The sequence below is a fragment of the Cyprinus carpio genome, chromosome A4, assembly GCF_018340385.1.
Source record: "Cyprinus carpio isolate SPL01 chromosome A4, ASM1834038v1, whole genome shotgun sequence".
NCBI lineage: Eukaryota > Metazoa > Chordata > Actinopteri > Cypriniformes > Cyprinidae > Cyprinus > Cyprinus carpio.
Genome location: NC_056575.1, coordinates 23,245,284 through 23,271,947, shown reverse-complemented (window position 1 = coordinate 23,271,947; position 26,664 = coordinate 23,245,284). Strand labels below are relative to the sequence as shown.

At 36.8% G+C, this 26,664-nt stretch overlaps 1 protein-coding gene across 1 annotated transcript; it reads left to right on the top strand.

Annotated features, from left to right (window-relative positions):
- Window positions 1–830: 830 nt before the first annotated feature.
- On the top strand, window positions 831–24,701 carry LOC109113584. Its single transcript, XM_042746402.1, has 9 exons — window positions 831–1,005; window positions 3,316–3,421; window positions 3,828–3,844; window positions 18,053–18,337; window positions 21,008–21,219; window positions 22,370–22,468; window positions 23,099–23,225; window positions 23,622–23,726; window positions 23,964–24,701. Exons 1-8 carry the CDS (start codon window positions 831–833, stop codon window positions 23,660–23,662), a joined length of 1,062 nt encoding a protein of 353 aa, XP_042602336.1. The 3' UTR covers window positions 23,663–23,726; window positions 23,964–24,701.
- Window positions 24,702–26,664: the final 1,963 nt, after the last annotated feature.

Below are 26,664 nucleotides of genomic sequence, written 5' to 3'. Positions count from 1 at the left end.
GATGGGGGTCACGTATGAGTGTTGCGGGGGGATGGCAGGAGGGGCTCACATTAGACACTTGTTAACACTCAAAAACACAAAATCACATAATCATTACCTGAGATTATCACTGGTCATTTTTTTGTATGGTTGTTCCTGCCGCGACGTCGCAGAAAAAAAAAGCATTTCTAAAAATAGAATTCCTGGTCGCTGATTGTCCGTGTCGCTGTCGCGGGTGGTAAAAAAAGGACAAAAACTACCGTGGAATACTTGTTTATCGCGTCACGTCTGTTTGGACCACAACCGGTGTTTTACAGTTTGAATCCCCCAAAAATCTAAGTAGGGGAGAACGGGGTAATGTAGAACTCGGGTAATGTTGAGACACACCACCATCGTAATCTAGGCAACGGAATACTTTTTGGTCATGTGATCTATATTTTTCAAGTCTCTCCCCATTTTCCCCTTGCCATGAAGGAGAGGACCTCATGGTGCTGTGGTAAGCATGTTTTTTTCACAAAATATATGTTTTTTGCATGTAACAAGTAAATTTTCTTGATGTCAACTTAAAATCAACTGTTTGTGCCAAAGCAAAAACTTATATCATACATGTTGATGAACTACCACAATAAGAAAACCGCGGTGATGATGCTAGCTGAAGATTAGCCTGAATTGCTAAGAGAGATCATTTTTTTTCTAAAATGTGGCAGTGGGGTAAAGTGAGAACAAATTGCTGTGGGGTAAAGTGAGACCATGAGAAATATGTTAAGTTTAGTATAAAACATATCTTAAGGACTTATTACATTACATAGGTTTTTATTTTAAATGTTCTTAAACATTGTAGAAAAGCCATCATGCAAGGCAATACACCGGAAGACAACCTGGGTCAAAACAAACCCCTAGAGGAGATGGAGAGTGCAGCCACTGAGGTCAAGGAAGGAAGAGTCTATAAGAGGAGCAACTGCAAGGATAGAAATATTGACAAGCTCAAGCCTCCTAAGATTCATAAAGACAAAAGAGAAAGGGAAAGTAAAATCAGTACCTGGGTGGGTTGCAATAGCTGAGGCAAAGAGAATATTCACAGATGAGATGGAGGGGAGCTTGCCAAACACTTGAAACAACTAGATGAACAGTTTCCATGGCCTTCATTCCATTAAGAAGTGCCGCCAACTGGCATTTGAATATGCAAGAGAAAACAAAGATCTCCATGTCCCATGCCAATGGGAAAAAGACAGACTGGTGCAGGTAGGCTAGGGTGTGCAAGAGTCACATGATTCTGTAGGTTAATTTAAGGCCACCTGATCTTGCCACAAAGCAAATCTTATAGCTAATAAGAAATTGTCTACATCTAGGTGCAAGATTGGTTTGGCAGCTTCCTAGCACGTCGCCATCCTCTCTGTCCCGAACTCCAGAGGCAACATCCCTGGGAAAGGGCTACAGCCTGTCAATACAAACTACAGGTCGGGGAGTTCTTTGACAATCTGGCTGTAGTGATTGACAGGTGACAAACTTATTCTTTAGTTGCAAATGGTTTGTAATGGAGCGTTAACCAGTAAGGATTTGGTTTTGATTCTGATAAGGTTAGTTCCCTTGCCATCTCAATCTTTAACAGGCATACATTCCCCTCCACACATGATATACAAGTGGATGAAACAGGCATCTTTACAGTACAAAATCCACAGCAGTGTAGTCCTAAGCTACACATAATACACGTATAGAGCACCACACTGATACTGAGTGGCTTGGTGTGATAATGACTAGCTAGCTTATTGGACAGAATGCTGAAACTAAGGCTATTAGTAAGTTGTGAACCGGTGAACTGGAAAAAATTAATGTGGACTGAAAAGAAATACAATGTACCTTTAGACCACTAGTTAGCCTACTGACTTGTACATGCCATTGATTCTAACTTTCTATATGATTCAGGTTGTGACAAGAGAAAGGAAAAAAGCAAGTTGGGTTCTGGCACATCAAGCTGAGAGAGGAGAACTGGTGACTGTGGTGTGTGGCAGTGAATGCTGCTGGAAAATTGCCACCACCTCCCATGTTTATCTTCCCCAAGTTTAAGTTTAAGGACTGCTTCAGTGATAGGAGCACCCCCAGGAGCCAAGGTACCTCCACCAGAACAGGATGGATGAATGAAGACACCTGGCGGAGTTCCTTGATCACCTGAAAGTGTCAGCACCCTAACTGCAGGACACCCTGACCATCCCATGCTGTTAATCCTGATAATCTTAGCTCACATCTCACTCAAGGCAGTATAAATAGCCAAGAGCAACGGTATTGTTCTTGTCTCAACACCTCCCACCCCCCACACCTCCCATCGCATGGCAGGCCTCTCGACGTGAAACCGTGTATGGCCCGTTTCAATGACCCAATACAGCCCGAGCACTTGCTGGGTGTGAATGAGATCCAACCCTTGCAAAACAGTCGTCTCGTCTACCAGATTGCAGGACTTGTGAATGAGGCCTTCATGTCAGCAGTGACACCACGCACACACACTTCTGGATTTCGGTCCCACTGGGATGTTTCCCCGCATACAACCGAGACTACTTTCCTCCCTGATAAAGTCTTTTTGCACCATCTAATGGTGTCAGAGCCGTCCAAACCTGCTCACCCTGCAGAGTGCGAGTGCAAATGAGCCCGATGGTCCATCCCCTGCAGTATGATCCCCCTGCAGATGAACCACCCGCTGCAGATCAATTCCACCACACTTGATGCTAATCCAATCCACTTCGCTCATGGCAACATGGATGTACCTCACCAGGACTTGACTCAGATGTGGCCGTGTGTTCCCAGCCAACCTGATATGGTATTTGTCTCCTCGTGAAATTCCCTACCACTTCTCCAAATGTTCCCCCCAGACACAAACCAAACGAAAGCGTGTGAAGACAGCCATCCTAACTGATACTCCCTGAGAAGCAGGCGATTGAAAAGGCTTACAAGAAAGACAAAGAGAACTGGCACCTAGGAAAAAGCAAAAATAGTAAAGAAAAGGTAAAACCGAAAAAGAAAGCAACCAAAAAAAAACATCATAGTTAACAGCTCTGATGAGAGTGATGTCCCTGTCCCAATTGATAATGTGTCTGAATGAAGAGAGCTCTTGAGGATGATAGAAGTGATCCAGGAAACAACCGATCTGTCCAGTGGGTGACTGTGTCTATAGTTAACTTTGGGCAACCAAACTCAGGAGCGTCCGTTACATTGGCAGTGTTGAGAAAGTTTGAGGATGACGAAATTACTTGCACAATTTCTCAGAAGAATCCAGGGAAACACAAAAGAGTGGAGAGAGCCCACCTTTGCTATAAGGAAAATGTGTGGCACATGTTCCTAAAAAAGGTTATGTGGTTCAGAACGGCCTCAACCTAAAAGGCCCTGGAGGAACCACACGGAGAGACGCAACATCCTCATCTTATCCCTGTAACCTTCAGGCTGGAATGTTAGAGTAAGCCTAGTTTTGTAAAGTATGACAGTAGGCGGAATGTTCTAATCCAGGTGGGTCTAGTCCTGTGTTTTTCTGAGTCCGCAGGCTGTTTCTAGCCTGGGTTCTGATTTGTCCTTTGCTCTGACCCCCCCTACACTACGCGGCTCTACCGTAGGGTCCTGTGTTTCTGGACCCCCAAGACTGTGTTCTTCTATCTAACTGATTCTATCTCTGTCCATTTGAATGTTAATTAAAACATTTTTGAAATTATATTAGCCAATTTCGTTTTGATTTTGTTCAGAGTGTGCTTAATTGACCAATCCCATGATTCTGTTACTCACTAGTTCCGACATTAGTTCTGGAATCTGTGGTTGTCCAAGCTAGCTGTCAGGATTCTAACTGTTTACAAGGTGTTGTTTACTGGTAGTGTTCAGAGTGGAAAAAGTAAGTGGATCAGTGTTACCCCGAGCTGGTTCACTTTACCCCCCTCGATTTTTCCTGGTCTGTCTCAGTGTTACCCCTAAGCTGGGGTAAACAGTTGAGACACAAGACAACTTTTTAAAAAACCAATCATATTTTCACTGGCCCTTCGTCCTGGAATACATTCCAATAATTTCCATTGCTAGGAAATTACCCTGATTAATGGGAATGTGTGTAAATTTTACTGATATATATCATTTTAGCTCGGTTTATAGGGGAGATGTCTCACTTATAACCCCACTCTCCCCTATAAACATATTTAATTGCTGACAGATTTACTAATTTAAGCTGCAATTAGGGAAATTGGAGAGAAGAGATCGAGTCTGGAGATTGAAGCAGGAACATTTTTATTTGTCATGGCAGGACATGGGATCCAGAGTTTTTTTGTTTTGTTCATATGGTTTTAATATTCAACATACAAGTTCTTCTATATCTAAACTTGCAAAAATGTCCATATTGTTGATGAATAAAACCAGACTACATGGGGTGCAAATCTGAATATTTATCTTGTGACCAATCTTTTGATTATGTTAAACACAAAGCAACAATAATAATAATAATTGTAATACATTATATGTGTGTATATATATATATAATATATATATAATATCTATATATATATATATAATATATAAGATTATAATATTATTATATATAGGTCAGGGCCCTTGGCTTGGTAACCGTTGGCAGAATTCGGCCCTCGATAAAACTAATTGTGAGGAACCCTTGGCCTATGCTATATTTTTTAGAAATTGCTTGCATAACGGATTTTCCGTTTATGGTATGGAGAAAATGTTAATCTAAAGATTTTTCCGTTTAAATGTTGAAGATGTGGTCCACATAATTTAATAGAAATTGTCCCTGGTAATTTGTTCTGCCAGTACATTATCCGGTTTTTTTTACGGAATCTTTTTTAACAGTGTATATCTTTTTAATATATTACATTAAATATTATTTATCACAAATAGTACATAGACCAAATAATACCCTTCGTCTTCATTTGGCTTCTGTAAGTTTTCAGCTAGGCGAGACCAATTTCTTTAGAAATAATGTCCACATGAACCCGAATCTATATAGTATACTTACTTGAGGTAAATATAATTCTGACCATGTGTAAAGTCCCATCTTTCCCCAGGTACTTTCTTATTTTTTGTTACTTTGACAGCATTATGTTTTTGTTTGGTGGCCACCCTCCATTCAATTATTATTCTGAACCCAAATTGAAGGCATCACTTCAACTGCCTTTGTCAGCTCAAAATAACAGTGTGATACATTGTCTAAAGAAAATTACACTGCAGGTGTTGTCATGTCTGTAACTTTTTAAATTACTCTGTAAACACTTATCTGAAGACACTGTGAGAAAGACACTATTTTATGACACTGTAAATTCACAAATGTTGACCCCATATAAAAATGGTGCACATAAAATATTAACTACTGGATTCCATGCTCCATATAATCTGTATAGATACATCCAAAAATCTCTGAAACCCTTGTGTTGGTGTTCATATTTTTGTTGTTCAGCCAGCGTATCCGTGTGTCTGGTTGACCCACCGCTGTGTTTTGGGGGTTTTAGTTCAACAGAATCAAACAATTTTTTTTTTAAAAATACTTAAATGTTTACTTTATCCCAATTACAAGCAATATAAACAGTACATATGGTTAAAAGTTTGCCCTTTAACTGTTGTTATATCAGTGCTAGATAAGTGCTACTTGTTTTTTGTTTGTTTTTTTAATAAAATGTAATAAAAAAATAAAATCAATTATAAACAAGATATGAGTGTGTGTGGTGTGTGTGTGTGGGGGGGGGGGGGGGGGGGGGGTCACAAATTTACAATGAGCAAAGCTTTTCATAACTCTATTGATTTATATTTATTTGAACTTCATTAGAAATTTACCCATTCAGGTCAGTTTACACAACACAAGCTGAAACACATGCAGTAACCATATCAGTCTAGATGCCGTCACGTCACACTGTTCAGGGAAAACACGCTGGCAGTCACGTGGAAAACATTCACGTTTTTAATCAAGGAAAACACAGGAAAAAATCCAGAACAGTGCGGCTTGAGCAACACATGTGGATCACAAATACACCCAACAGAGACAGATTACCCAGACTAGGACTTAAATACAGGGGATGATTGGGGAAACACAGGTGCATGGAATGGACTAATCAAACTACTTAGAACGGGGGACAGGACAACACCAAATAAGGAAACACACGAGGGACTACGGGGGCAAAACAGGTCCAAAAAGTCTGACGAGATGACACATCATCCTCACATCAGCACATTGCCTTTTCATAATACCAGCCTATACAAGCACATGAGAGAATTTTCCTGTGTGTGTGTGTTGCATATGTACCTCTTGCACTTGATGCATGTATATTGTGTTTTTCATGTCCATCTTGGGTCCACACACTTCGCAGCCCTTCTTTGTGTTGCTGATGGCCCCAACCAAGAATAATGAAAAGATCAGGAATGCACCCTCTCCAAAAACATACGTTCCTTCTGAATTAGTGCAATCCAGAATCTGGGATGACAAGCTCAAAAGAAGACTCAATGTTCTGCAAATGAGTAACTGCCCATCCATGTTGGGCCTGGTTGCATCCTTATCACATTGGGCAGCCAGGCGGGTGGGTTGGCTCATTTCTTGTGCAGAAGACCATTCAATTTCACCAATTAAATGGTATACAGTGTGTGGTCATTGAAAATTTGTTCATATATACGTTTCTTCACAGAAGATGAGCAAAGGTCAGATGAGTCTGCGTTTGAAAAAAAAATAAGTAATTGTATCATTTTTCTTAGATTAAAAAAATGAAATCGGGGTCCCACAGACCCAAACAGGTGGCCATACAAGGTTAAAGTACAAGGGTTATTATGATTGGCAGGTTTGGTTTGTTTTAAATGGCGTAAGGGTAACAACAACCACTTGTCAAGAAATGGCGCCTGGCTTACTTTTTTGCACACTGTCCACTACCTGAAAATGCCTTGACGGTCTGGACAAATTAGAAACCCATGAAGATTTCCACACCCTAGAGTCAAATGATTCAAAGAAAGATTTCCTGATATCTAAATTCTTGACCAACAATATATTCCACTTGCCCCTATCACAATAAGGCTTTCAAGCAAAATCCACCTGTTGTGTATTCTGATGCAGTAATCTGTCTCTGAAGTTTTTATAACCACACCATCGATGGACAACACTTCAGACTGTTTTTTCACATCTCCCATGAAAAACTCTCTGGTACTGCTCCTTCCATATGTTCTGATTCATAATATTGAATAAGACCACAGTTGGAACTTGGTTTCTCAATTTCAGATAATTTGCTTATCACTTGTGTCAAAGGGATTACGTGGGACTCTAACCACTTTTTTAAAGCTGACCTAAGAAGATCTCCTATGGAAAAAGATTAAAATAAATCCAAATTACCATGGGGCTTTAGCATCTTCACAAGATGCATCAAACCATGAAATTGTAAACTTCAAATTCCTGGCCATTTAAGCTGGGCAAAATGTTCGACAAATAATAACAAAATAGAATTTGCCAGATCTTCATCCTCAACAATATTCTGAATTAACTAAAAAGTACACACCACTGACAAAAGCTAAAATTGTCATAAATTTGAGACTTCACATCACCCCTCAGGACAACAGTCACAGTGTATGTCAATTCATTCACCAGATGTTCAAATACTCTGATAAAGACTTTTGTTCATGATAGCCAACCGAAAAGTGGACCATTGAACACTGGTTTCTTCTCTCGCTGTATCACCTCAACACACTAAGAAGGGGCCAAAACTAATACTATTTCTCTTGTGGTAGACCATCAAAATTCAGCTGTAATTTAAAGGAATGTCTATCTGGGACAACACACCACATCATTATTGAACAGTCTATGCAATGAGTTTAGTACTCCCAAATAGAAAAAGAGATTCACCTTAACAAGGTTTTAGTTTTAGGTAATGTTCGTCCATCTTTTGGCAGAGAGGGATGCTGAACTTGTAGAATGCCTGTTTGCAGCGCAACCAGAGAAATGCTAAACTCAGAGTCCCAGTCAGAGAGAAGGAACATTATTTCATCAATAGCAGTACATGCCTCAGTATGATTTATTTTCCTTGCCACCGGACAACAAATCTATCTTTCAGAATCTTGCTCATTCTGTCTATCACTGCTGCCCTGTAACTAATCCTTATACCAAACGAAGTTACATCAATGAAGCCATCCTCCACGATTTCTTTCTCCTGTCCCACTGTAATCTGTCCGCCCTCCTTTTCTATTGATTGTAAAAGTTCTAATTACCCTCCATACTACACAGTCTCTCTGAAGTATTTAAAAGTTTGAACCCCGAGCATAGCTCTGTGGGGTTAAAAAAAAAAAAAAAAGTTGAACAATAGAAAAAAAAAGTTCTCAAGCTTTATCAGGTATTTTTATGAACCACATACTGTAGCTCTGAAAAAAAAAAAAGTCTTGCAAGATCATGGTCAATAGTTTTAAGACCAGTGGTTGCCAACTGTACTTGAAACTAATTTTTTAATTAAACTTGAAGTAAAACAAACAAACAAAAAATGGATTGAATTAAAATTCATTGTCATTGTTTTTCAGTTTCTGATGCACAGGATCATTCTCAACTCTGTCTATACTTGAAATACTATTATTTTGAATCTTAGTCCGAAAACATTACCTAATAAAATCCTGCATATTTGTGCTCGTGTCTGTAATAGTTAGCGTTTTTTACTATGGGGTTTCATCACACACTCCTGGTCAGCCTTGTCATCCTTCTTATTACTAAATTGGTAAGGGGTGGGGGTGGTGTGTTTGTTTTTAGATAATATAGTTTACAGTTTCAGATATAGCGTGTTCACTATCATAAAAGTGATCAGGGAGGAGTTGAGAGACCATGAGTGAAAAAGAGGTAATGTTAAGCTTGTTTTTGTGTAAGGTGGCTGATCGTTCAGAGTGCATCTTGCGGGAACTACAGTATTTGGTGTGGTCCGTTAAACTAAGAAACAACTGCCAGGCAGCCACAACTGACTGCATTCTCCACGGAAATTGCATCAGCTTGTCCCGGGTGAACGAATGTTAGAGAAAGGTGTGACACCAATGGAATTCACATCTACAAAATTGCTACATTCCACACTCCCAAATTGTGTCATCAAGATGAGTGATGATAAGAAAAGACAAGCTGTGATCAATGTGTCAAAGTGGCTTAGGTGATGATTTGGGTTTGGGGGTCAGAGTTTGAAACATTAGATTTTGTTTTTATAACGTTATTATAACATTATTTTAAATTCCCATAACAAGGATTAAACCGTGTTCCCTAACCTCTTTTGATGCATAATGACTGACGACCCTGCTGTACGTTCAGTAATCATCCAGCACACTTGTTGACCCAGAATAGTATGAGCTGCATAGAATTATCTGTGGTTTGCCTAATCAGTATTATATGGTACACCTTACCCAGTATTATAAAAAGCATAACTTGTTTTTATCTATTGCTTAAAGAAAAATAATCTGAGCAACATCAACCATCATAGGTAAGATTAAATAGATTAAATCTGTACATTAATAAGTAAGATTACAGGTGGTACCAGTCTTTACATTTCTTCAGCACCAAATAAAAATGATCTCAACACAAATTTATTGTTTCTGTGTTTAATTATTCTGAATGGATGTGTGTTTACTGCGTACGGTATATGCATCCAGCAGACGATTGGTTTAGGGTTTTTTTTGCCATCACCATGTGTCCTGTTTGGTATCGCAACTTGACTTCTCTAAAAATGTAAAAAGCTCTTTGCTGTTTGCACTGTACACATACTTATACAATTCTCAGATTTTTCTTTTTAGCATTGTTTTTCTTTCCTACATGCTTATATGGGCTCATATCAATTGTTTTTTTTTGGTGTCCTTTTAGAGTTTATAAGTGTCCTGTTTTTTTGGAAATACATCTAAATTTATCTTGAAAAATGCTTGCAGAAAATTTTTGAGAATCACCCCTTCCAATCTTTTTGGTTTACTTTGCTGGATACAGCAAATAATGATGAAATAAACATTTGAAACAAGATAATGGTTTATGCTTAATTTCATGAAGTGTGCAATTATTGTGATGAATCACAGAAAAGGGTGAGATTAATTAGATAAAAAAAATTCTCAGTAAAGAGAGCAGGAGAGTGGTTCACTGCACACTGACAGATGAAGCTTTCAATGAGTAAAGAGCAATGGCATTCTCAAGAATTGTTGACGGGTCCTTAAAAAGAAAAAGAAACTGGAAACCTGCAGAGAGGGATGGGGAGGGGAGGGGAGAGGGGGGACGGGGGAGGAGTGGGTTTTGACCACATGACAGTAGAAGGGGCTGAGCTAAACTCTCCTATAAGACTCACAGGATGCTCATACAGACAGTAATTTACAGCTCTGTTACAACGGTTAATTCAGAATTTTCTACGGAAACATCCATCATATTAATGAAACTGTGAGTACATGATCTTTTTTGTGTGAAGATTGTCTTCGTTAAAATCTGCAAAATAACCTACCTAAGCTGGTTTTCCCTTTTAGAAGTCCTTGTTTTTCTGTTTAACGATGTTGTTTGAAAATTCCAATACATCTGTTTTTCCTCCTTTTAATAATAAAAGTAATTATAATCCACATGCAAGAGAGGCATGCTTTTTCGTTGTTGATAGTCACCCTCCTATTTTTTTTAACCAGCATCTAAGGGTGACTATATTTTTGTCAAGCTTGCACTATAGTTGTTTCATAAACATTTACCACTGCTTTTTGGTCAATGTTTTTTCGTAGCATTGTTGAGATGAAACCAAATCTTAAGAGCACACAGACAGATTTGCATCTACATCTGCATCTCATACCATTGTGAGTATGTACACAGGTAGGTGGACAACCAAAATGGAGTAATACCAGCCCGCCGCCGCAAGGCCGCGGCGTTAACTGCAAATCAGTCGTGCGTGGTGTTAAAGTTACTTAGCGAAACTGCCACGCCATGGTGGCACAAAGGCAAACGGGTTGCAAACTGACTGTAATTGTAAAATTTGGTTTGCAAACGGAGATGAAACGATGAAGTAAAACAACAATAACATTATAATGTAACATTGTAACTACTTAAAAACCATTAGAAAATTTACAATGAGTTAATTTCAAAACGTGGGATTAAAGAGATAAATTAAAAGAAAGACCTTTACACAAAGGCTCTTACTGCTTGCTACTGTTTATTAAACATATATAAATACAACAGATTAAAAGGTAAATGTTTTTCATTTCAGTTCATTTCTTGGCAAAAAAAAAAAAAAAAAAAAAATCCTTCATGCTCCATATCAGAGCAAATGAGAAAGGTCCATCATTTAGAAATAATTCTTATTAACTCTGCTATTATTCTTGATTTTTTCAAAACTCTGAATTATGCCTTTACGGTTTGTGTGACCAAAAATGGAGTATTTTTCTGTTTTCAGCGTTGTTTGAGATCGCGCTGGTGCGTCACACACACATATTCATTGAAAAAAGTACAACTGTTCACCGTGCCATTCGGCGTGGAGCAGCGGTTTTACTGGCATATTAATGATTTTTTTTCCATTGATATGGACTAAAACCGGCGTGAACTACAAAGCCTATTTTACCTAATGAATAATAGTTTAGCTTTAAACTGGGCAACATCATGAATATGGAAACGTTGATATTTGTCCCAAATGAAAGGAGGTATGAGCCCAACCTTACCTTATGTTTTCGCTTTAAATTATTATTACTTTTTGTTTGTTTATAGCTAAGCCTATATTATTATATACTGCATTATATTTATCCATTAGAATTATATATTTTTAATTCTTGTTCTGTTCTGATTGTTAAATTTAAAGGATTTGTTTTAAAGTGAGGGGAACTAAAAATTATCCTGCAGTACATTATAACATTATTAGACCTCCATTATTATTTCTGAATAAATAAAATGCGACTTATACATGACTATTTTTTTTCCTCTCACCAACTTAATGCATTTTTAGCATGTTTTTTTAAAAACATGCAACAAACAAAAATAGGGTATAATTCGTTAAATTTTGTTACTGTTGGTTAATCTAGACTATGTTGTTAACTATTTACAAGGTTCGTGTTTTTGTTTATCCCATTTTTTTCCCATTGCATCTGAAAATTACTTCCAGCCTCCTAAAATTGTGCATGCACATTTACATTGTGTGCTCTGGCGCAGAACCTGTCTCCTGCGTTGCTTACTGTGGACAATTTATTTTTGTTTATAATGTTTGATATGAAGGTTGCTGTCCTATTTTATACAGGAATTGTTCATTTTAAAAACAAATCAAATTATATTGTTTAGTTTCATGGTAACATGCAATCAAGGTCTTCTGTTACTATACAAGATACCAAGTTCATTTAGGCTATTTAACATGAACTGTGACATTTTCACCAGTTTCAACTTATAAACTCTGATTTTAAAGTCAGTTTAATAGTATTGAGATTCAAGTTAAATTTAGTATAAAAAAAAAAAACTGAAGGTCTATGAAACGTCAGTCAATAAGAATTTTTTTTTGTAAACAATGGCACTTAAAGTTTTGAGCTAAAACATTATTTCAACCACATAGCCCGTGAATGAATAAAATGTGCATACTTTTCAATGAAAGAACATTTAAAGAGAGTGTAGGTTGCTTCTGGTGTTTGGATTGATACTTCAATATAATGAGGTCCAAGTTTAAGAATAGCCAATACAAGGTATTTTTTTTTCTTCAATGTATTATTTTCTCTCTCTATTTAACAGCATTAACTTCAAATGAAATACGTCTTCCTTCAGGTAGACTGAATGTTTTCCTGCCATGCTAAATGTTGTGCTCATAATAAATAAGTTGCATTCGCCTCATACTGATTTTGTAAAATCAAAACTTGCGGACGGTGAACCTGGGTGCAGTTAGCGAGAGTCGCGCTCGCTGTGAAGCGGGAGCAGCTCACTTCAAAAAATGGCTTTATCTTACTTAGTATTTTTTGTCTGGTTTCTAGTCAAAATATCTTACAATTCTTAAATCAAGATACTTTTACTAGATAAGCCAAATGACTTAAGATATTTAGTCTTGTTTTCAAGGGGAAAAAAACTAAATTAAGCGCATTTTGCTTAAAACAAGTAAAATTATCTGCCAGTGGGGTAAGTAAAATATTCTTAAAACAAGAGTATTTAACATACCCCACTGGCAGATAATTTTACTTGTTTTAAGCAAAATGCACTTAATTTAGTTTGGTCTTAAGCCTGTCTCAAACGCCTACGTTCACAAATAACAATGATTTTTGCCAAAAAGAATGATTAATTATCAATTGAGAATTTGTTATTATGTGAGAAAATAATAAATAAAAAGAGTAGGGCTGCTGTGTGTGCAGGCAGCAAAATTTAACTCAGTAGCATGACAACACACGGCGCTAGCGGGCAAAAAAAAAACCGACCGCCCCACCGGGAATCCTCCTGGTGCTGCCGATTAGCCAATCCTTCCTGATACAGAGATCAGCATTTAAACACTATACGAAACACACAAGAATTATCTGCCTGATGACACGGTTATTTTTTTTTATTGCGAAAATGAGATGAATGAAGAGTGGGGGTTGATAATAAAGGTGTGAATCTCTTGCTCTTTCATATGGACAGTGTGTGATGAGGGTTTCAAACTTGCAGAGCAGGTTTAGGCAAAGTGTTTTTTCATGCCTCATGTGGTTTGGCTTTTGCAATTTTTTGCAACTGCATAGTATTACATACAAATAATATGTTTTTGTTTTATCTCAGGAGAGATGAGGCACTTCTGAGAGAGACAAAGAAACTGTGAAAGACCACGCTCATCTTGCCAAAGAGACAAAAACTTTTGTTCTTAATGTAGGCCTATAGCCTATGCTGCTTTGTACTATTTTCAGTTTTAATTGTACGCAGCAACGCTGCAGTCGTTTTGGCAATACAATGTAAAAAATTGTGACATTAAAAATAGATTGAGACAACCTTTGGTAGACTTTCTGTGATTTACGATGCACAAACCAAAGCAACAATATCTGCAGAATGGAAATGGAGAAAGTTTTCATCTGTGATATGAAATATTGTAACTACAGTGTTTTTCTTTCATTTTCCTCTGACTGCAGCCATCAAATGTAACACACCAGCGAGGCAAAGCTGACGGCTATTCACGAAAATGTGCTTTGATGCGTTTGTTTGATAACTTGTGGTTAAAGCGCCACTCAGCGGTCAAAAGCTGCAAATGCACTCTGCAAACGTGTCTGCGACGCTCGTGGTGGTAGAAAGCACACTCTGGTTGGCCACCTACTGTAGTGACAATGTTTGATTTAAACTTTGAATGTTTTTTTTTCCTGTTTTATCCTTCTTTCATTTAATGGGTTTCTCGGCATAACAATATCTCATATTTTGTGCATTCTGGCTCATTTTTTTTTAATCTAATGCTCCTCCAAGAAGCAGGCTGTGTTGTCGCTAATGTGTTTTCCAGAATCTATCTCCATACTGATCTTTTCTCAAACAGATGCTGAGTGTTTGACCCTCTTTTGCAACTACTGTTTTTTTGCAGGTATTACAACATTTGTTTATTTATCCATACTGGAACTATGGGGTCAAAGATGAAAAGGTTGTGTTTCAATCTCCAAAAAATAAAAGTAATAATACAGATTTAATTTGAGATTTTCCCCCCATACATTAGAATGTGTCCTGTTTAATTTTATATTGTTTCTGAACAAAAAAAATGACTATCATGCATTTTTTTTTACTATGATTTACAGTAGACATCCACTAAATGTCATTCACGTGTAACAATATTTATAATACCAAAAAATCTTGTTAAACATGAATGACTTGATTGCATATTAAAAGACTATATTTAAGCATCGCCACAAGTGCAGCCCTCAAATACCAATTAACTTTAATTTTTTAAATCTTAATACTTTGCTAATGTCCTTCAACCACTAGGTTTTACCCTTTGTCAACGAGGGTTTTTGTAAGGAAGTCATATAAAATATATAAAAAATGTATATGATCACATATTCTTTTTTGTATTTTAATAGGTACAGGTCAATTTTTATTCTACAAGGATTAGCACAAAATTGATCAAAAGTGACTTTAAATTGATCAAAACATGTTTGTAATTTTAGGTTTTACCCATTTGCCATCAAGAAGTTTTTTTAAGTAAGTCATTTAAAATATATAAAAAAATTTTATGATCACATATTCTGACCTGTAACCTATTAAGATACAAAAAAAGAATAGGTATATTGTTTTAATTTTTACATAAATATATTGGTATGCTGAATGACCTGGTTTATTACTCGGAATGACAGTTTGCCAAAAGAGAAGATAATATGGCATTGTTCCCTTAACCAATTCTTCTTTTTAGTCTATGTCCCATTAAATTGGTTTATTAATAATATTCCTGAGCAAAATGACTGCACAAGCAGATGTTGAAATATAATAGCATTTTATTCTACTGTTTTCTGAATGCCCCCCTGGCCATGCTTGCTTTGTTTTCTGACTTGCTTTACCCCAAAAAATTGTCTGTTTGCAGCTAATTTTATTATGCTTTCTGTTTGCCAACATAAATGTGACATTATCAGATTTGTGTTGTCAAAAGACCCGGTACCTCGGTACCAAGTTGGTACTAAAAAAATGAAAACGTTACGGTACCAGGTTTTTTTATGTACCAGTGGTACCGAGTGCCCGGTCAACCTGGTTCTTGATACGCTATCTGAGAGGTGCGTAGATATAATGAATGAAGTTTCTTTAGTAACTATTTAATGATCCTATAACATTTATGTTAAAAAAAAAAACAAGAGGACATGATGCTATTTACTATTTTTTACACACACAAGGCTTTTAAATGAATTGTGAATCTAAAATATGCGTTTAGAGAGAATGAACAAATGGTTTAACATGTGTGTCATATCATTCAGAAAAGCAGTTTCTGGGATTTTTTTTTTTTTTTTTTTAGCTACACTTAGATTTTATTGTTCGCTGAATAACCTCTAAAATTGATTTCAAAAGCCCTTTAAAATTAAATAATGTACACAATTTGAATTAAATGAAGTATAGTCAAATTTTTTTAATTTTTTTTATTAGCATGTTTCTGTTTTGCTTTGGTAGCTACCGAAATTGGTACAGAGAACCATGGATTTTCACTGGTATCGGTACCGAATACTGCAATTTTGGTACCGGGACAACACTAATTAGGATGAGTATTTTGGGTGGAGAATCCCCTCAGTTACCTCGTTTGATCTTGTGAAAAACTGTAATGAGGGGAGGTTCTCTGTTCAGAAATATTTGCTAGCTGTTATTCTGACAATTGCACACCAAGTACGATAACTATAATGATAAAGATAAAGATATATATCGTTCAAAATAATAATCATAATTCTAAATATAAAAGAATAGCAGATTCCACAGTACAGCTTACAATAACTGCACAGAGAAACTATATTTTTGGAATCTAAGAGCGTTTTTTTTCTTCTTCTACTTCATCTTAAATTGCAGGCAATCAGCTGACACTGAATGACCTCTTGACAAACTGCATTTTCAGGACAAAAGTCCCCTGGTTATATCACAACTTTAAAAACATCAAAAAAAAAAAAAAAAAAAACAATAAGACCAAATGTATTTTTTAACTTGGGTATATTTTATATTCTTATTAAAGATGTAAAAAAAAATCCGGACCATTACACTGAATGACAATTTGTCACATTGGAACATTATTTGCCCCATATTTTAAACATTTTATTTTCACCAAAGTTTTTTGAAATATAAAAAGTAGACTCTTCACTTGCATTTAAAATGTCTTTTTATGTATAGAAAACTACTTTTTTAAACGTAATTTGAGTCTTATCTTTGACCCATACACAAGAATCACAGGACAAGTTGAATCGTGTTAATTCAAGACAGCAGTCTATACTTGACTCTAACTGCCAGCAGATCTAAAGAACTCCTACTCATGTTGCAATTCTAAAGAAAAGTTTCTCCCTCAGCGTCAGTCTCTGCAATATCTCGGAGGATTATAATCCACGGCAGTCAGTTGACTCTGGATCTTCCTGAGAGGACACAGAGGTTGAAGTTTGTTAGTGCTGATGAAAGTGATAAATTTACTATCTGGGAACACAAAAGCTCTTCTCTCTCGCCAAGTAAACCCAGTAAAGGCCAAGTGAGCAGTGCCAGAAATGGCTGGACATTCAGAATCCAACATGTTACTTTTGATGATCAGGGAAACTAAACCCTGCTAAACCAATCTGGTTCAACCATCGCCAGTTATATATTGAAGGTCAATGGTGAGTAGTAATTTAAAGGGTTACTCCACCCCAAAATGAAATTTTTGTCATTAATCACTTAGCCCCATGTTGTTCCAAACCCGTAAAAGCTACATTCTTCTACAGGACACAATTTAAGATATTTTGGATGAAAACAGGGAGGTTTGAGACTGTCCCATAGACTGCCAAGTAAATAACAGTGTCAAGGTCCATAAAAGGTATGAAAAGTTGTCTATAAGATGTGCAATCTGGGTTATATGACGCGACGGGAACACTTTTGTAAGCGAAGAAAGCAAAAATAATGACTTTATTCATAATTGCTTTGTCAGTGGTCTCCTCTGTGTCTCTCTATATCACCATATGCTGCGTATGCTCTTCTGTGTCATCCGCGCCACCAAGGATGCGCTGTTTCTACCTGTATTTAGCTTGATTTGATATAAAACTGTGCATCCTTGTGGCGCGTAAGACACAGAACTGCATACGCAGCATATGGTGATACGGAGAGACACAGAGGAGACTGTTCACAAAGGAATCATTGAATAAAGTTGTTATTTTTGTTTTCTTCGCTTACAAAAAGTGTTCCTGTCACTTCATATAACCCAGATTGCACATTGTATGGCAGATGGAGTATTATGACGACAACTTTTCATACCCTTTATGGACCTTGACACTGTTATTTACTTGGCAGTCCATGGGACAGTCTCAAGCATCCAGTTTTCATCCAAAATATCTTAAATTGTGTTCTGAAGATGAACAGAGCTTTTACGGGTTTGGAACAACATGGGGCTAAGTGATTAATGACAAAATTTTCATTTTGGGGTGGAGTAACCCTTCAATCCTCCATTTCAGAATAATATCTCTGTGACTGTCCACATATCCTCATTATCTGTCATTCTCTCCTTTACAGTCAGCAAACAAGTCATTGATTGTATCGCAGGTGAAACTCTGACCATATCTCTGGCAGGACTCAAGCAGAGTGATGCCACACTTCGATTTTACAGCAATTATTCATCTATCACCCTGGTGGAGAATGGAGTTCCTGTGGGACGGAACCACACAGACTACATCAACCGACTTAAAGTGACCAGTGAATCTATTAAGGTTCTCAATGTGAGCGCGTCAGACAAGGGCAGATACAAGCTCACCGATCATAAAGGAAGACTTGTCTCACACAAAGCAATGATACTAGTGGGTAAGGGAAAATATTTTAAAATTACACATTTTTTTCCAATTAAAATTTTTATTCTACAAGGATGCACAAAATTGATCAAAAGTGACTTTAAATTGATCAAAACATGTTTGTAATTTTAGGTTTTACCCATTTGCCATCAAGAAGTTTTTGTAAGTAAGTCATTTAAAATATATAAAAAATTTGTATGATCACATATTCTGACCTGTACCTATTAAGATACAAAAAAAGAATAGGTATATTGTTTAATTTTTACATAAATATATTGGTTATGCTGAATGACCATGGTTTATTAACTCTGAATGACAATTTGTCAAAAAGAGAGATAATATTGCCATTGTTCCCTTAACCAATTTTTTTTTTTTTTTTAGTATTAGTCTATGTCTAATGACACAGTTAAATGTCTGTGTCATTAAATTGGTTTTTAATAATATTCCTGAGCAAAATGACTGCACAAGCAGATGTTGAAATATAATTAGCATTTTATTCTACTGTTCTGATGCCCCCCTGCCATGCTTGCTTTGTTTCTGACTTGCTTTACCCCAAAAATTGCTGTTTGCAGCTATATTTATTAATGCTTTCTGTTTGCCAACATAAATTACATTATCAGGATGAGTATTTTTGGGTGGAGAATCCCCTCAGTGACCTCATTTGAACTTGTGAAAAACTGTAATGAGGGGAGGTTGTCTGTTCAGAAATATTGGCTAGCTGTTATTCTGACAATTGCAATCCTCAGTGCCTTTCTCTTTTTCTTGCTAAAGGCACGTTCACACCAAGTACAATAAACTATAATGATAAAGATAAAGATATATATTGTTCAAAATAATAATCATAATTCTAAATATAAAAGAATAGCAGATTCCACAGCACAACTAACAATAACTGCACAGAGAAACTATATTTTAGAAATCTCAGAGCGTTTCTTTTTCTTTTTTTCTTCTACTTCATTTTATATCGCAGGCAATCAGCTGGCCACGGGTATCAAACAGTGAGTTTGGACAGTAAAGTTATTCACAACATCTACTTATTTTTTCAAATAATCTAACTGCTTTTCTGCAGCACCACGCAGTCTTCAGGGTGCCATCTGATGATGTCACTGACTGTTGAATGACCATCAGTTTTTAAATGATTTCAGAATGGCTTCTTTTTTCCTGTTACACTGAATGACCTCTGAGAAACTGCATTTTCGGGACAAAAATCCCCTGGTTATATCACAACTTAAAAAAAATAACAATAAGACATAGTTATTTTAATATAACACAGCCAGCACTTACTTGAAAATGGTAAGACAACAAATTTATTTTTTAACTTGGTATTTTATGTTTATTAAAAAGTGTAAAAAATAATAATAAAAAAATTCGGACCATTACACTAAATGACAATTTTTCACATTGGAACATTATTTCCCCCATATTTAAACATTTTATTTTCACCAAAGTTATTTGAAATATAAAAAGTAGACTCATTACTTGCATTTAGCATGTATTTTAATGTATATAAAACTACTTTTTTAAACGTAATTTGAAGCGGACACCAAAATGGTGACGTCTCATCTTTGACCCATACACAAGAATCACAGGACAAGTTGAATCGTGTTAATTCAAAACAGCAGTCTATACTTGACTCTAACTGCCAGCAGATCTAAAAAACTCCTACTCATGTTGCAATTCTAAAGAAAAGTTTCTCCCTCAGCATCAGTCTCTGCAATATCTCGGAGGATTATAATCCACGGCAGTCAGTTTGACTCTGGATCTTCCTGAGAGGACACAGAGGTTGAAGTTTGTTAGTGCTGATGAAAGTGATAAATTTACTATCTGGGAACACAAAAGCTCTTCTCTCTCGCCAAGTAAACCCAGTAAAGGCCAAGTGAGCAGTGCCAGAAATGGCTGGACATTCAGAATCCAACATGTTACTTTTGACGATCAGGGAACCTACACCCTGCTAAACCAATCTGGTTCAACCATCGCCAGTTATATATTGAAAGTCAATGGTGAGTAGTAATTTAATCCTCCATTTCAGAATAATATCTCTGTGACTGTCCACATATCCTCATTATCTGTCATTCTCTCCTTTACAGTCAGCAAACAAGTCATTGGTTGTATCGCAGGTGAAACTCTGACCATATCTCTGGCAGGACTCAAGCAGAGTGATGCCACACTTCGATTTTACAGCAATTATTCATCTATCACCCTGGTGGAGAATGGAGTTCCTGTGGGACGGAACCACACAGACTACATCAAACCGACTGAAAGTGACCAGTGAATCTATTAAGGTTCTCAATGTGAGCGCGTCAGACAAGGGCAAATACAGGCTCACCGATCATAAAGGGAAGACTTGTCTCACTCAAAAGCAATGATACTAGTGGGTAAGGGAAAATATTTTAAAATTACAATTTTTTTTCCAATTAAAATTTTTATTCTACAAGGATGCATAAAATTGATCAAAAGTGACTTTAAATTGATCAAAACATGTTTGTAATTTCAAATAAAAGCTTACTTCTTTTTTCCCATCAAAGAATACTTAATATATATATTTGATTGGTAGTGGATATTCACATAAATTGTTTGTTTGGATGCCTGTGTCTTGCTGATTTCATTTTAGAGATTTCATTCACATGCATTAGGACATCTCTTGATGTCTGTTCTTCTCTCTTCTCTCCAAATATCTATGTAGATCAACATAAGTTTGCCCCTAATAAACGTCTTATAGCTCTGCTGCTGCTTGTCATTCCTGTTGGAATCTGCTTCTGCTGCAGAAAGAGAATCTGCAAAAGTTGCCAGACCACGAAATCAAACACACACACCAATGAGTCCAACACCACACCAGTGTCTATAGCTTACAGCAACACTGTGACTGCTCCTGTAGGTCCTGGAGACCCTGGCCAGGTAAAATAAATGTGAAGAGTCCGTCTCTCTGCCTGCACTTTCCTGTCCATTCTCCACTATCCTGTAAAAAAAAAAAAAGAAAGAAGAAAAAAAGAAAAGGCAAACAAAATCAATGAATAACTCTTGTGACAGAACCATGCTAAGAAGCATTAGAATAATCTAGGGGCTGTAGCTGGTGTGCATTGTAATTAAAGGGTTAGTTCACCAAAAAATGAAAATTAGCCTGTGTTTTACTCACCCTCAAAGCATCCTAAGTGTATGAGACTTTCTTCTTTCAGACGAGTCCAATCAGAGTTATGTTAACAATTGTCCTGGCCCCTTCAAGCCTTTCAATGGGGGTAAGCGGGTGTTGATTGTCAGAGTTAAGAAGATGTGAAATAAAGTGCATGTATCCATAATAAAATGTCCCTCACACAGCTCTGGGGGGTGGGGAGTGAATAAAGGCGTCCTGTAGCAAATGCATGTGTTTTTGTAAGATAAATATCAAGATTTCAAACGTAATAAACACTTTTTTTCTCACTTCCACTGACTGTCGTATGCGGAAGCCATTCCGGCGCATGACGTAAAATGTCTGCGTTGTGTGACTAGTGACGAACGCGGCGACAAAACAAAAAGCCGGTCACGGATTAGAAGCACAAAACAAGGATTTGTAAAGAAAAATGTCGGAGGATTTCGATATAAGACGAGAGGAGACTGGTTTTCCTTTGTTTTCTTTGCTCCAGCATTTCTCAGAGGCCTGCGCGCTACGCATACGTGCTGCGTCATCCGCCTGAATGGCTTCCGCGTACCACAGTCAGCTGAAGTGAGAAAAAAGTGTTTATTACGTTTGAAATATGGATATTTATCTTACAAAAATGCATGGATTCGCCACAGGAGGCCTTTATTCACCCACCGGAGCCATGTGAGGGACATTTTATTTTGGTTGCGTGCACTTTATTTCATGTCTTCTGAACTGTTGACAACAAACACCCGCTTACCCCCATTGAAAGGTTTGGAGGGGCCAGGAAAATTTTGAATATAACTTAAAATAATTGAATATAATATAAGAATACACCTAGGATGCTTTGAGGGTGAGTAAAAAACAGGTAAATTTAATTTTTTTGGGTGAACTAACCCTTTAATTTTAATGGTTTGTTGTTTCTGACTAAAGGGCTACATCGCTGGTTATCCACCTCATCCAGATCAAGGTCAGATTCATTATCCCTATCCACCAGAGTCAAGCGGACAACCTTATGTTCCTCACAACCCTGTAAGTTTACATACACAGAGATTTACCACAGATCCTTTTATCCAAAGTGATAAATAATAAATGCTCCAACACAAGTAGTTCATCTTAAGGTGGCAGCAACTTTAAAATACAATTCCCAAATTGCTTGATTAGCTCTAGCATAGCAGAATCAAGATCATCTATAGAACAGCTGTTCATACAATTTATTTATTTTTTATTTTTATTTTGCTATATATTTTTTTTTTGTCTGTGTGTTGTTGTTGTCTCGGTGTACTAGAAGCTTTATGTTACTAAAACAAATTCCTTGTATGCGCAAGCATACTTGGCAATAAAGCTCTTTCTGATCTGATTCTGAATGGGAAAATAATGCAGGGACCGCAAAAGGTGCTAGATGCAAGAGAAACTGACAAAGGCATCAATCTAATGCATGTTTACATAGAGAAACAATGTAAAAGCAAGCAGTGGAATTATTAAATATGTTCAGTGGGCACAGTCCTGAAGATATAAATTCTATTTTGGTTTAGCTGGTGTACCTGTATAGACATGTAAAACTTAATTCCAAAATTCAGGATATGCTATTTTTTAAGCAAGGAGAGCAGTGAGTACATGAAGCAGTACAGTTTATTTAAACAGTAATTTTGTCTTTTTAAGGGCTTCCATCCTGAGTCTGTGCCTCAAAACCCTGTCTATCCTCCTAAACTTTGGACCTGGGCTTCCCCCAGTTCAGCCGCCCCAGTGGAACGCCCCTCCAACCCAGTACAACCCATCTGCACCTGTGGTACATCTCAAAAATCTTTTGCAAATGTCTTTGCTTTTCATCCTGCATGTTTAAATTTCTATGTGCTTATTTGTAATACAAAGATAGCAAGCAAATGTGTAAAAGATAAAAAGGAATTAAAAATGCATAAATGGTTCTGAAGGGGCCAACACAGGGTTAAGTGTTTTTCATAACAATTGCAATTGTACTAATACATTGTCTTTCTTTCATAGGGTCTTTTTTTAATTAACATACATCTATTATATATGATTTCTTCTTTGTTACTATCTTCGCTTGCATTGAAATATCCACACAAATTAAGTCGGTATTTATGTGTATGTGCTTGTTTGTGTATATATATTTGTATAACATGAAAGTATACATGTATATAACATGATACTGTGTGTGTGTTCTCAGAACTATATGCCAGCAAAGAACAGCGCTCCCCCTGGGCCTGATACCACAGGGTTGAATATGAATGAACTGCCGCCAACTGCACCACTGCTCACTCCTCAGCTTGAGGTAACACGTAGGGTTTTTTTCTCAGCCTGTTAAATCATTAAAGGAGTCATATGATATTTTTTTTATGGTTTATTTGTTTTCTCTTTTAACATCTGCCTGTGAGTAAACAAATGGCAGAAAATGTGCCACACATTGCTGTAAATGAATGTTAGAAAAAGGAAAGCTTTATGCCTTCTGACACATTTCATATTGCCAATGTCTCTTTGTGTCTCACACTCTTACCTGTCTTTTTTCTAGTCTCAACCATCTGCTATGAGCAGCATTTCCATGATGAATATGCTTAAATCCAGTGACTCTGGTGTCCAGTTTGACAATAACAAAGGAAAGTCTTCTGGCAGCAACTTTCTGTAGTTACACCAATATCCCTGCAAGTGATATGGAAACAAACACTTAGCTGATCATTAGATTCATACAAAATCCAAGCCTTAAAAAGGAGGGTTTTTTTGTTTGTTTTTTTGGAAAGGACTACTGTTCTATTGTTAATCTTTATATTGATGATTACTTGATGATTACCTCAAACAGACCAGTCTGTATTGGTCCATATCACTGTACTGAGTAAATGAGTTTGGCCCGAGAATCAATAAGACCTCAATTAAAACTGTTGCTTCAATATTTTATCATGACACATATTCTTTCAGGACTTAGTCTAGCTTAAGCGTAATAGAAAAATATTACAATTTTAAAAAGCCTAAATCCCTTTTGCATTAGGGAATGTAGTTTTAAGAGTTTTTTTTTTTTAGTTGAGAATGTACTTGTTTAGACATTAAATATGCAGTTTGTTAATAACGATAACGTCTATTTGAAAATTTGCTTCAACATTTTCGGAGGTGTGAGCTCCAGGGCGTCAGCGGCCATTCAGCACTCATGAACTTGCCGAGAGCAGCCTCACTCGGCCAGAATCTTCTGGAATTTGCCACTCGCACTGATGTCTCTATAGTGGTTCTGAGATATAATTTGCTTTGGGTAAATCTAACGGGCAGTCTCATTAATCTATTATTTGTTCCAAAACTAATAGTTTTGGCTGAGGGCAAAATCTCATCATGTTATATTTTATGTAACTTTAATGCTGTACATTATATCAGAGCGCTGCCTTTGTACTTTTGACTGAATTGTCTAGAAACTTTTATGATGGCTGTTGTTGTTGTTTATTAAATATTATTATTCACTCGCTCAGACAATCTCTCTCATAATACTCTACTCCACATAATCGGCTGCTTTTAATATAGTTATACAATAAGCTTTCAATGAAGCAACTCAACGTTCCTTCGTTACTAGTTCTGTTGTGATGTTTTTTGATTATTTTTGGATTATTGGGCTGTTTAAAATATCAAACTGAGATTTGAATCTGTGGCGGAAGGAAGTTGTTCTGCACAAAATAAGGGTTTTTAAAGATACTCTTTTGTTGTATGTATTTACACACTCGTGGTCATCAAACTGTTGTTTAAAGCACACTCGTGGCCATGAGATATGGCTGCACATTGGCACAGCTGTGATTCGGCTGTAGGTGATCACAGCGTGCTGATATATAGCCATATCTCATGACTACTCACAGCTACTTATGAGTTCAGTGGCCAGAAATTTTGAATAAAGTGGTTATTTTTGTTTTCTTTGCACACAAAAAGTATTCTCATATCTTCATAAAATTACGGTTGAACCACTGATGACACATGGACTATTTTAACGATATCCTTACTACATTTCTAGGCCTTGAATATGGTAGTTCCTTTGCTGTCTATGCAGGGACAGAAAGCTCTTGGATTCCATGAAAAATATCTTGTATCTTTGTGTTCTGAAAGTGAACAAAAGGTTTTATGTGTTTGGAACTACATGAGGGTAATTAAAGACAGAATTTTCATTTTTTGGTGAACTATCCCTTTAACTGCTCAGGACAAACAAGGAACAACCATCACAAAAAATAAATAAATTAATAAATAAAACAGTTGTGGATCATCAAGGAAACGACACTCAGTTTTAAAAATCAATTTTATGTAAACTTTTAAATTGGGTTGTTTTTATAAATTCAACTTATTTTTTATTTTGCCTTGTGGACTATATGTAAAAATCTTTTACATTAAAGGGGTCATATGATGTGATTTCAAGTTTTCCTTTCTCTTTGGAGTGTTACAAGCTGTTCGTGAATAGATAAGATACCTAAAGTTGCAAAGACTAAAGTCTCAAACATGTGGAGATATTCTTTATAAAAGTTAAGACTCGTCCACTCCCTCCTAAAATGGCTAATTCAAACACACCCCCACATCTTTACGTCATGGTGTGGGAAGATTCACGCAAAGAAAGAAGGCGTAACTTTATTGTTGCTGCCACCACTGCCGCTATGTTGTGAAGATGCTATGTTTTGTTTGCGAAAGCGAAACTACTTTGTTTGGCCTTCCAAAAGAGGACAAAACTAGAAATCAGTGGTTAATTTGTATTAACAACACGGTTCCAGAACAGTTAAACCCAAATATTCAGATGTTTCCTGATCCTGGGACAGAAGACTACAATGCCAGCTGTTCTGACTCGCAGTCTGTAAGTACGTTTACATATTTAAAGGATTAGCCACTGATGATTCAAACGCAAGTTTTGAGCAGTGTAGAGTAGAGCTCGTTGTTTGTTTTTATTCCAATCACAAATGCAAACATGGTTTTATGTTTACGTGACGCGGCGCGATGCAACGCGTAAAAAGACAGTATATGTCATTATAATCCAAAATTATGTCCCACTGGATGCAACAAATGTCTAATTTATAATGGGTTTTAATGTTTTTGTTTTGTCACGCTGGTGTTCTGACCGGGACACAGCCTGACAGTATGGTAAGGAGCGTAACATTTCCGTCACAAGCTTGAGGTATTCGGCCAATCACAATGCACTGGATAGCTGGGCAATCAGAGCACACCTCGTTTTTCAGAAAGATGAGCTTTGTAAAAATCTACGCGTTTCA